We start from the raw sequence: 12,405 nt of genomic DNA, 5'->3' as shown, positions 1-12,405 counted from the left end.
GCGTCTCCTCCTTCCTCAACTTCATGCAAGCGTGGCTTCCCCTGTGTCTCCTCCCTCCTCGGCGGCCAATAGGATCGCTTCTCCTCTCAGCCAATCGAGTCTTAGGACCCTGCTTCCTGAGCCAGGATTGGCCGGGAGGAGAAACAGGAAGACAATAGCGAATATTAATTTGCTATTGTCACACAAGTGGGTGGGCTCAGGGCGCGCCGCGCAGTGCTCTCTGCCCAGAGACCACCCTTTTTTAAAGCCAATTAGAGCCTCAGGCTCTAATCATGTGCTTCTAAAAGAAAAAAAAAATCCTATTAGAACCCATGCGTCCAGTGCCCTGCATGTAAATTAGGATGGATTAGGGGGGCTGCGCCCCATATGGACGGGCCGCCGCTGGATTTTTTATTTTTTGCATCTGTCTGTGAATGACAGATGCAAAAATTATGGATTTTATGAACTGTTTGCAAATTTACTGACAGTTGTCAACAGCGATGGACTGGCCATAGGGAGTAGCGGAAGATTCCCGGTGGGCTGATCGGCAGTGGGCCGGCTGTCAATCACTGTCAGTGTTTCTCTGGGTGATTCAGTATTTATTTACCTGCACGTACCCGGAGGCGGCGCCAGCCAATAACCATCACGCTGCGGCTGCCAGTGCCACCAACACTTCCCTCCGGCTCCTCCTATGTTTAGAGCGGCCCTGCTCCCCTCCCAGCGGCGTGACGTATCTCAGGGGTCACGGCCGTAGGGGATGGGAGGAGGAGCATGGGAGGAGCCGAGCCCGAGGAGAACGGCTGTTCAAGTTCCATGAGGAGGCGGAGCCAGCGCCGCCAAGGAGGAACAAGAACGACGATACAGTCAGTGCCACCACCATTGCCAGCAAGTTCAACATGTCATTCTAAAGGCGTCTGTAATGTTGGAATGCATATTTTTTTCTAAATTAAGAAGAAAAATAAAAAACCTGTTTATACTTACAGTGAAATGTTTTTACTTATGTTTTTTTTTTTGCACAATTTGCGTATAGTTTATATACTGTTTTTGAGTGTGTTTGGAAAAATAATGTGGGCCGGTCTGGCGGAAGTCCAGGGCCACTTTTTTGTCCCAGTCCATCCCTGGTTGCAGTGGCGTCACTAGGGTTGGTGTCACCCGGTGCGGTAAAACATGGTGTCACCCCCCTCTGTCTAGGCTGCCCAGCACCAAGCAGGCGGCGCACGGGCATGGGGCGCACCCCAAACCAGCCCCTGTAAATGATAGTATAGGGCAGTATAGTGGCAGGTTAGGGTAGTATAGAGTGGTATAGTGGCAGGTTGGTGTAGTGGGGTGGTATAGGACAGGTTAAGGTGGTATAGGGCATGTTGGGGTGATATAGGGTAGTTTTGGGTGGTATAGGGCAAGTTAGGGTTGCAAAGGGGAGGTTGGGGTGGTATAGGGCAAGTTAGGGTGGTACAGGGCAGGTTGGGGTGGTATAGTGCAAGTTAGGGTGGCATAGGGAAAGTTGGGATGGCATGGGAAAGGTTGGAGTGGTACAGGGCAAGTTAGGGTGGCATTGGGCAGGTTGGGGTGGTATAGGGCAAGTTATGGTGGCATAGGGCAGATTGGGGTGGTACAGGGCAAGTTAGCGTGGCACAGGGCAAGTTGGGGTGGCATGGGAAAGTTTGGGGTGGTACAGGGCAGGCTGGGGTGGTACAGGGCAGGCTGTGGTGGCACAGGGCAGGCTGGGTGGTACAGGGCAGGCTGGGGTGGTACAGGGCTGTTTTGGAGTGTACAGGGCAGGCTGGGGTGGTATAGGGCTGTTTGGGGTGGTACAGGGCAGGCTGGGGTGGTACAGGGCAGGCTGGGTGATACAGGGCAGGTTGGGTGGTACAGGGCAGGCTGGGGTGGCACAGAGCAGGCTGGGGTGGTACAGGGCAGGCTGGGATTGCACAGGGCAGGCTGGGCAATACAGGGCAGGCTGGGGTGGTACAGGGCAGGCTGGGGTGGCACAGAGCAGGCTGGGGTGGTACAGGGCAGGCTGGGGTGGCACAGAGCAGGCTGGGGTGGTACAGGGCAGGCTGGGATTGCACAGGGCAGGCTGGACATGTCAGCAAAAAAAACAAAAAAAAAAACGGGATGGTGTCACCCCTCTAGCGGGTGTCACCTGGGGGGGAACGCACCCCCTGCACCCCCCTAGCAACGCCTCTGCCTGGTTGTCAACCCTTTCCCCAGGGCTGTCTCAGGACCCCATAGCCCTGGTGCATGCGCACACAGGGGGTGGGGAGAAAAAGTATAATTCTCGCCTAGGTGAGAAACACGGAAGTGCTGCTTTTCGGTACTAATACATTGGGGGTTATTTACTAAAGGCAAATACACTTTGCATTACAAGGGCAAAGTGCACTGGAAATTGCACTGAAAGTGCACTTGGAAGTGCAGTCACTGTAGATCTGAGGGGGATATGCAAGGAAAATAAAAAAACAGCATTTTAGCTTGCACGTGATTGGATAATAATATCAGCAGAGCTTCCCCTCATTTCAGATCTACCCCTCAGGACTGCACTTCCAGCTCCAAGTGCACTTTGTACTTGTAGTTTGTACTTGTAGTGAAAAGTGGATTTGCCTTTCGTAAATAACCCCCAATATTTCGTTTTAAAAAAGTAAAAAAAAAAAAATTCCAATTTTAAAGGGTGAGTTCCACTTACAATACATACTTGGATTTCATTTATTTTAGTTTCCCTTTAAATCTCATCATTGCCCAGCAGTGAGACTATAGGGAATTTTGCACATCGATTTCTATGCAGGATCCTCCCCACCCCCTGCACCTGCCAGTCCTGCCTCCAGACTACAAGTCCCAGCATGCCCTGCGGCAGTCAGGCAGACAGGGAGGGAGCGTGCTCAGGGAGGGGCCCGGTGATGCAGTGAAGTGACAAAGCTGCTAGGAGAAGGTGGATGGTGGTGCTGATGATGCAGGATGGCCGGGCTGATCTCCGGGAGGGACACCCTGTGATTGCCCCCATGTAGTGTCCGGGCTGGAGGCTGACAGATCGGGGACCCCCCATCCCCCCTTTCCTATTGTACTCCTTGTATTGATGATCTGAGCCCTGACCCCCCCAGAAAGATGGCAGACCCCGCTGAATGCAGCATCAAGGTGATGTGCCGCTTCCGGCCTCTCAACACCGCCGAGATCCAGAGAGGGGACAAGTTCATCCCGGCCTTCAAGGGGGATGACACCATCGTCATCGGGGTGAGTCCCGGGGGGATCCATGGGTGGCCAGACCTGTGTGTGTGACCTATAGGTGTCTATCGTCATACAGACCTGTGTGTGATCTATCGCTGTCCATCATATAGACCTGGGTGTGTGATCTATATGTATCCATCATAGACCTGTGTGCTCCATAGGTGTCCATCATATATCTGTGTGTGTGATCTATATGTATCCATCATAGATCTATAGGTGTCATCATATAGACCTGTGTGTGATCTATAGGTGTCCATCATATAGACCTGTGTGTGATCTATAGGTGTCCATCATATAGATCTGTGTGTGATCTTAAGATGTCTGTCATCATAGCCCCCTCTGTGTGTATGTGTGTGTGATCTATAGGTGTCCATCATAGACCTGTGTGTGTGTGTGATCTATAGGTGTCTATCATCATAGCCCCCTCTGTTTGTGACCTATAGGTGTCCATCATAGACCTCTGTGTGCCTTCTATATGTATCCATCATAGACCTGTGTGTTCCATAGGTGTCCATCATATATCTGTGTGTGTGATCTATATGTATCCACCATATTGTACACCATGGCAATGTTGATCCCTATTTGTTCACCATAGACCTGTGTGTACATGGATATGATGGTGTCTGGTCAATAGAGGTGACAGTTGGCTCTGGGGAGGAGGAGGGTGTGATCTATATGTATCCATCATAGATCTGTATGTGTAATCTATATGTATTCATAGATCTGTGTGTGTGAGAGAGCGAGATCTACATTTATCCATCACAGATCTATATGTATTCATAGATCTGTGTGTGATCTATAGGCATTGTGTGTGTGTGTGTGTGAGATCTATATGTATCCATCATAGATCTGTGTGTGTGAGAGCAAGATCTATATTTATCCATCATAGATCTGTGTGTGTGATCTATATGTATCGTGTGTGTGTGTGTGTGTGTGATCTATATGTATCCATCATAGATCTGTGTGTGATCTATAGGCATTGTGTGTGTGATCTATATGTATTCATAGATCTGTGTGTGATCTATAGGTATTGTGTGTGATCTATATGTATTCATAGATCTGTGTGTGATCTATAGGTATTGTGGGTGTGTGTGTGTGTGTGTGTGTGTGTGTGTGAAAGAGATCTATATGTAGCCATCATAGATCTGTGTACACCATGGAAATGTTGATCCATATTTGTTTATCATAGACCTGTGTGTACATGGATATGGTTTCTGTGGTCGATGGAGGTGACAGTTGGCTCTGTGAAGTAGAAGGATGCATCCATCATAGATCTGTGTACTGTACATCATGGATATCTGTGATTTATATTTGTGCATTGGCCTGTGTGTACATGGATATGTATGATGGTGTCTGGCCTGGGGAGGTGACAGTTGGCTCTGAGGAGTAGAGGATCTATAGGTGTCCATCATAGATCTCTGTGTGTTCCTGGATGTGTTCTGAATGCATCACATATGTGTGTGAATCACAAGGCAATATATATAACAAGTTCCATATGTACCTGTATTATATCTAGTGTTATCTCCATACATCTCTGCAATGGATGTGTCTTCATGTGAATCTGATCTTCTGTATATATTAATATTCCCGACTATTATTTCCATGTGACCATACTGCACCTGTGATGTGTGTAATAGATATTCATATAATTTGTTCTATCACTCCATAGATCATATATATATATTTCAGTCCAGGCCATGTGTATATACATTGCTGATCTTGTGTAGGTGTCTCTGTATATACCCGACATTTGCTTCTATGTAGTCATGCTGCATCTTTGACTGTAGAAGTAATGTGTCTGTCTGGGTATAGAACCCGTTATATGGACCATCTCTACATTTCTCACATCCTTCCAAAAAAAAATATATATATGTGTATGTGTGTGTATATGTGTGTGTATGTATGTATGTATGTATGTGTATATATATATATATCTCTATCTCTGACTATAGAATCCATATAGTCACGCTGCACGTGCATGTATCAGTGACCTGTTATGTAGATACATGCTCTATATCTTCTATGTTATATCTATATGTTTTATATTCATTCTATGAATTTATCACATCCTTCCATCTTTAAACCTATGTGTGTGTGTGTGTGTGTGTGTGTGTGTGTGTGTGTTTTTTTTTTTTTTTTTTTGTACCCGACAATTGCTTCCATATGGTCAGGCTGCATTTGTGAATGTATAAGGGTCCTTTCACACGTGCGGACCGTTTTTTAGATCAGTTTTTTATCATCAGTTGATCCGTTTTTTCATCCGTTTCTTTTTTTTTTTTTTGTTAGAACTTTTATTTTTATTACATATTTTGATGAAAAACGGATGTTAGCGGTTCGGATGTTAAACGGATCGTCCGCTAACATCCGTTTTTTGTCCGTTCCGCTTTTTTGACGGAAGAAAAATAGGGTCCTTTCACACGTGCGGACCGTTCGTCCGTTTTTTCATACGTCCGTTTCCGTCCAAAAAACGGAACGGACGAAAAACGGATGTTAGTGGACGATCCGTTTAACATCCGATCCGCTAACATCCGTTTTTCATCAAAATATGTAATAAAAATTCTAAAGTTCTAAAAAAATAAATAAAAAAATAAAAAACTGATGAAAAAACAGATGAAAAACGGATGAAAAACTGATGATAAAAAACTGATCTAAAAAACGGTCTGCACGTGTGAAAGGACCCATAGGTTTTTCTTCCGTTCAAAAAAACGGAGCTTAACGGAGACGGATGTTAACGGATGCTCATCTGCTAACGTACGCTATCCCATTGGAAAGCATTGCAGTCTGTAAACGGACGTATGAAAAACGGACGAACGGTCCCCACGTGTGAAAGGACCCTTAGGAGCTTATAGGAGTAGATCTACAGTGTGTGTCTTCTATGTATTGATCACATCATTCCAGGCCATCGGCGAATATATGGATGATTTCCTATAGGTCTCTATATATTTACAGTCCCAACAAATGTTTCCATTGTGTCATGCTGCATCTGTGAATGTAGACACATGTAGATCTATCCATTATTTATATATATATATATATATATATATATATATATATATATATATATATATATATATATATATATATATATATATATATATATATATATTGCATCTATGTATCTTCTACATTCATCACGTCCTTCCAGGCCGTCAGTTACAAATAAATAAATATATAAAAAAAAAAGTGTGTTATAAATAAATAAATAAATAAATAAATAAATACACACTAATATATATATATTGTATTGAGGGGAGATCTATCTTTCTATGCATTCATCATGTCCCCCCAGACAATCTGTGGCCCTATAGCTGGTGCATGTCTCAATCTGTTGTACTGCACCCCTGTATAGGTGGTTGATGTGAGTGTTGATATTGGGGGTGGAGGGGATGGACTTGTGTATCTCAGGTGGGGGGGGGGGGGGGCGATGCCTAGACTGATATACACTGAATATCTATCTGTGTGATCCTCCTCCGATGTCTATAAGAATCTATCAGGGGGCAGAATGTGACTGTCATTCCATTTCATACAGCAGACGTGTCTATAGATAGATAGATATATAGATACATCTCTCATATATAATAAATCTCTCTCTCATGTTATGTATTGATGGGTGATGATAAATCGGCCCCTATCATGATGTGAGATGTAGAGGAGGACTGGGAATCCTCCCATTGCTGTTTATCCTCCTTTGTAGGGTGGATGATGATCTGTACCATTAGAGGAGGATGGGGGTAGTCGGTGCATCTCTTGGGAGGGGGAGGGGGAGGGGGGGGGGGGGGGGTCTGCAGATGGATTTTCCTGGGTATAGGGATAACCTGTAGGTCGATGTGTGTTTTATGGGGGGGGGGGGGTTGTTCTGCTGCTCAGGGGTTTGTATAGGGAGGGGCCTTTTGCATCTTCTGGCGTCATCAGAAGGGGGGGCGCCCTCCACCTTAGAGTGGGTACTAGTCTTCCTCTGAGTCCGATCTATTGATCATGTGACTGCAGCCTCCACATGGGTCCAGGTGCCCACGAGCTGGTGTTGATCATTAACCCTTTCATCTCGCAGCCACGTGCTTTGTATAATCGGGAGATCCCTCATGCTGTGTACTGGGAGAGGACGGAGTCCGGGGATCCCCCCACCACCATTCTCTGCAGGCAGCATGGGGGGAATGGTAGGGGAGATTCTGTGCTGCATCCTCGGGGATGACGTCATACAGTCCGGCGCCTGCGCAGTGGAGCGCCTGCATTGGCCCGGCTGGCAGTTGTTGTAGTTGGGTGGATGGATGATGCTGGGATGCACAGAGCACACCCCCGGCTTATTGTTCCCAGGACTGAATTATTCAGTGGGGCTGGTGACAGTCAGCAGCTGTCATTCTCCATACCTCCTGCCTGTGTTCTGTATAATCGGGGCTCCCTATCACCAATTATTCTGCACTATAGAAAAAGAATAACAAAGATTTATGTTCTAGGGACTTGGATGATACCTGCAAGTGTGACATCTACAATCGCTTTTCTCAAATCGATATTAAACCCTCATTTTTTTTTAAGTGGTTGTTCAGGCTACAAGTGTGTGTGTACGCGCGCACTGGATGGGTGCAGTGCGACATCCAGTGCGCACTGCATACCAAGCTGCACGTCGCACTGCGCCTATCCAGTGCGCACTGCACGTCGCACTGCGCCCATCCAGGGTGCACTGCATACCAATCTGTACGTCGCAGTACGCCCATCCAGAGCGCACTGCAGGCCGCACTGCGCTCATCCAGGGCGCACTACATACCAAGCTGCACTGCGCCTATCCAGTGCGCACTGCATGTCGCACTGCGCCCATCCAGTGCACCCTGCATACCAAGCTGTACGTCGCACTGCGCCTATCCAGTGCACACTGCACGTCGCACTGCACCCATCCAGTGCGCACTGCGCGTCGCACTGCATACCAAGCTGCACATCGCACTGCGCCCATCCAGAGCGCACTGCATACCAAGCTGCACGCCGCAGTTCGCCCATCCAGAGCACACTGCATACCAAGCTGCACGTCGCACTGCACCCATCCAGTGCACACTGCACGTCGCAGTGCACCCATCCAGTGCGCACTGCACGTCGCACTGCATACCAAGCTGCACGTCGCACTGCGCCCATCCAGTGCGCACTGCATACCAAGCTGCACGCCGCAGTGCGCCCATCCAGAGCGCACTGCAGGCCTCACTGCGCCCATCCAGTGCACACTGCATACCAAGCTGCACGTCGCACTGCACCCATCCAGTGCGCACTGCACGTCGCACTGCATACCAAGCTGCACGCCGCAGTGCGCCCATCCAGAGCGCACTGCAGGCCTCACTGCGCCCATCCAGTGCACACTGCATACCAAGCTGCACGCCGCAGTGCGCCCATCCAGAGCGCACTGCAGGCATCACTGCGCCCATCCAGTGTGCACGGCATGTCGCACTGCTCCCATCCAGTGCGGACTGCATACCAAGCTGCACGCTGCACTGCGCCCATCCAGTGCGCTCTGCACTGCGCCCATCCAGTGCGCACTGCATACCAAGCTGCAGTGCACACTACACGCATCCAGTGCGCAATGCACGTCGCACTGCACCCATCCAGTGTACACTACAGGTCAAACTGCCAATACACCCTTGATATCCCCCAGCACCATTATTCCATCCATGTAGTACCCCCTTTTCCAGTGGAGATGCAGTGCATGTAAACTTTTGACACTGAACTGACCTCCAGCACTGGACTCTCCTATACAAAGCAGGCAGGAGGAGGGAGCATCCCTCCGGGCGTTCCAAGACTTTTGGTGCAAACAGTGCTGCACAGCTGGGCTCACCATGACACCATCCACAATGCTATCTCCGCAGGTGCTGCTACTTTCTCAGTGCTGCCGACTGAGCAGCTCCCACTCCAGCTCTCACCCCACAGCCTTCGATTCCCGAGCATTCAAGCTGCATGGGGCGGGGTCAGAGCATCACTGGCGCTCTGGCCCCGCCTGCCCCTCTCTGCTGGCTGTGAAATAATGGGTATCGTTCTGCACAGCGCACCGCTGCCAGCCTGCCTCCCCTATGTATCTATCACTCTCAGTGCCATCATGGGGCCCCCAATTTCGGGGGAAGCTTGGGCTCAAGGACCAGCTGCTTTGGGGAAAGTGCAGGGGCCCCTGGGCAGTGCCCTGGTGTGCCCTTTCATTAAGACAGCCCTGCGCTGGCCGATAGCGGGGCGCTTTTAATCCCAAAGAAGGGATTAAAAACTCCTGTGTTGCGGTGCTTCTGAAGCGCTGCCCATTCATTTTCAGTGGGCAGGGGCGATTTGGGAAAGCTGTATATAGCGCTCCCAAAGATGATGCGTGCAGGACTTTTTCAAGCGCACAGCCCGGGTGTGAAAGCACCCATTGCAATGAATGGGAGGCGGTTTTCAGGCGATTTACAGCTATTGAAACGCCTGAAAACTGCCTCCGTGTGAAAAGGGTCTAAAGCAGAGCTGACTGGTGGCTTTGGGAGACGGCATTGTATTTGCACTTTTAGCCTAGGTTCACACTGCTGCGAATTCAAAATTGCGATTTTACCGCGATTTTGCGGCTGCGATTTTGGCCGCAATTTAATGTAAATCGCGGCTCGAAATCGCAAAAAGTAGTACAGGAACTACTTTTTGAAATCGCAGATGCGGCGTCGCACTGATTAGGACAGTGCCATTGCCGACAATTGCCGCCGATTTGAGATGCGATTTGACATGTCAAATCGCATCTCAAATCGTTCCAAATCGTACCCAGTGTGAACCAGGGCTGAGGCTACATTCACAACAGCAAGTGGGGATCTTCTAATTCTTGCTGCAGCTGTGAGTAGTTATGTGCGGCCACTGACCCCATTCACTGTAATGAGATGGAAGAAGCTTCAGGGTGAATAATGCCTACCGAAAACCAACTCAACACCAAACATTTTTCTGCTCTTACTTTGTCAAATGCCTTTCTGTAATGATGATGTGTGGGTTTTTTTGTTTTTGTTTTTAGGGCTGTGGAAATTAACCACTTGCCTACATACACCCCCTTCCTGCCCAGACAAAATTTTAGCTTCCGGCACTACGTCGATTTAACTGACAATTGCGCGGTCGTGCGACGTGGCTCCCAAACAAAATTGACGTCTTTTTTTTCCCACAAATAGAGCTTTCTTTTGGTGGTATTTGATCGTCTGTGCGGTTTTTTTATTTTTTGGGCTATAAACAAAAAAAGAGCAACATTTTTGAAAAAAAACACTTTTTTACTTTTTGCTATAATAAATATCCCATTTTTTTCATTTTTTTTTTATCTCAGTTTAGGCCGATACGTATTCTTCTACATATTTTTGGTAAAAAATAAAATCGCAATAACCGTATAGTGACTGGTTTGCGCAAAAGTTATATTGCCTACAAAATAGGGGACATAATTATGATTATAACTAGGAATGGCGGCGATCTGCGATTTTTTTTTTTTGTTTTTGTTTTTTTTTGTTTTTGTTTTTTTATTCTACCTACCATCATTTCCTATCTGTCCATGTCCACATGGGAACTTTTGGGGTGTTCTGCTCACCTTTTACATTTTCTTATTTTGTTCAAAATAGAAATATATTCAAAAAGTTAGTGGGAACATCTCATACTGGCATAATAGATGTGGAGACCCAGGAACTTGGTGTTAAGAGATCTCTAATACAGTTCACAAGAAATCCAGTATAAGCAAGGCCAGGCCGAGGGGTAGAAGATGTGGCTGTGTGGGTACTTCATCAAGATGGGTTGCAGGTTCTGTCCTTTTTGCTGAAGTAGTTCACAAGCCACGGTGGGGTCACACATTGACCGTTTCTCCTTTTAGGTTCTTTCCTTGTCTTGGCACTAAATATAAGAAATGGTGGTTAAACTCTGACCTAGTTTTCCTCCAGAGGTTGCCAGGTTTTTTTTTCAGTGGCGGCTGGTGCTCCAAATTTTTTGGGGGGCGCAAACGTAAAAAAAAAGAAAAAAATTGCAGCCTCACTGTGCCCATCAAATGCAGCCACTGTGCCATCAATTCGCACCACTGTGCCATGCCATCAAATGCAGCCACTGTGCCATCAATTGTCAACACTGTGCCATGCCATCAAACGCAGCCACTGTGCCATCAATTATCACCACTGTGCCAGGCCATCAAATGCAGTCACTATGCCATCAATTGTCACCACTGTGCCATGCCATCAAAAGTAGCCACTGTGCCCTTTGATGCTACTGTGCCCATTGTCACTACTGTGCCCATTGATGCCTCTGTGCCCTTTGTCGCCTCTGTGCCCATTGTCGCCACTGTGCCCTGTAAAATGCACGTACCTTAATCCTTCGACGTCCCTAGATGTCTTCTCCCGCATTGGTGACGCTTCAGCCAATCAGGTTACCGATAACCAGAATCGGTGAACCTGATTGGCTGAGACGGCCGTCAGTCTTATCCAAGGAACACACCCTGTACGTTCCCTGGATAAGACATCCGGGAGACAAGGGCTGTACTCAGAAAGCCTATCGGAGCCGCTGGCTCTGATAGGCACTTCCGCACAGCCAACCAGCTGCCGTTATTCAGGTGGTCGGCGCTCAATTTCCAGCCACCTGAATAGACCAGCGGCAGCTGGCAACAATAACATACATTCATGCAATGCATGAATGTATGTTATTTTCAGTGGCGGTGCGGAGCCCGAGGGGGAGGCGCTCCAGCGCCCTCTATGGACAGACCACCACTGTTTTCTTTTCTTTCTTCTTCTTTTTTTATTTTTTTTTTAACTGTGGCTGATTGCCCCTTTCACCTGATGGCGTCTGCCTAATTTTGGGACTATCTAGTAGAGCCAACAGCATGACACCAACAAGCTCTTTAGCTGTCTATGGGTGGCATTCTGATCACCACTGCAAAGGGAATATTCTTCTCACTGACCATCCATGTAAGGGACAATATTCCCTCTGACCCCAAATATTTAATTTTTAGATGAGGTCGACCAAGACATGAAAATTATATCAAGTGTACGGCTGCAACTAACGACTATTTTCATAATCGATTAGTTGGCCGATTTATTGTTTCGATTAATTACCGTATATACTCGAGTATAAGCCGACCTGAGTATAAGCAGAGGTACCTAATTTTACCCCAAAAAACTGGGAAAACTTATTGAATCGAGTATAAGCCTAAGGTGAGAATGCAGCAGCCACTGTAAGCGGAAAAGAGGATCAACAATGCCCATTTGCACCCCTCACTGTGCCCAT

The 12,405-nt window shown here is 47.5% G+C and overlaps 1 protein-coding gene across 1 annotated transcript in view; it reads left to right on the top strand.

Annotated features, from left to right (window-relative positions):
• The first annotated feature begins 2,847 nt into the window (after positions 1-2,847).
• The window catches only part of KIF5C (kinesin family member 5C), a 129,060-nt gene continuing 119,502 nt past the window's right edge, over positions 2,848-12,405 (top strand). The window contains exon 1 of the mRNA XM_040358021.1: positions 2,848-3,201. Within this exon, the coding sequence (XP_040213955.1) occupies positions 3,076-3,201 (126 nt within the window). The 5' untranslated portion in view covers positions 2,848-3,075. The remainder of the gene's footprint in view (positions 3,202-12,405) is intronic.

The sequence above is a fragment of the Rana temporaria genome, chromosome 6 (assembly GCF_905171775.1).
Source record: "Rana temporaria chromosome 6, aRanTem1.1, whole genome shotgun sequence".
Lineage (NCBI taxonomy): Eukaryota > Metazoa > Chordata > Amphibia > Anura > Ranidae > Rana > Rana temporaria.
This window is presented reverse-complemented; position numbering and strand designations above follow the sequence as displayed.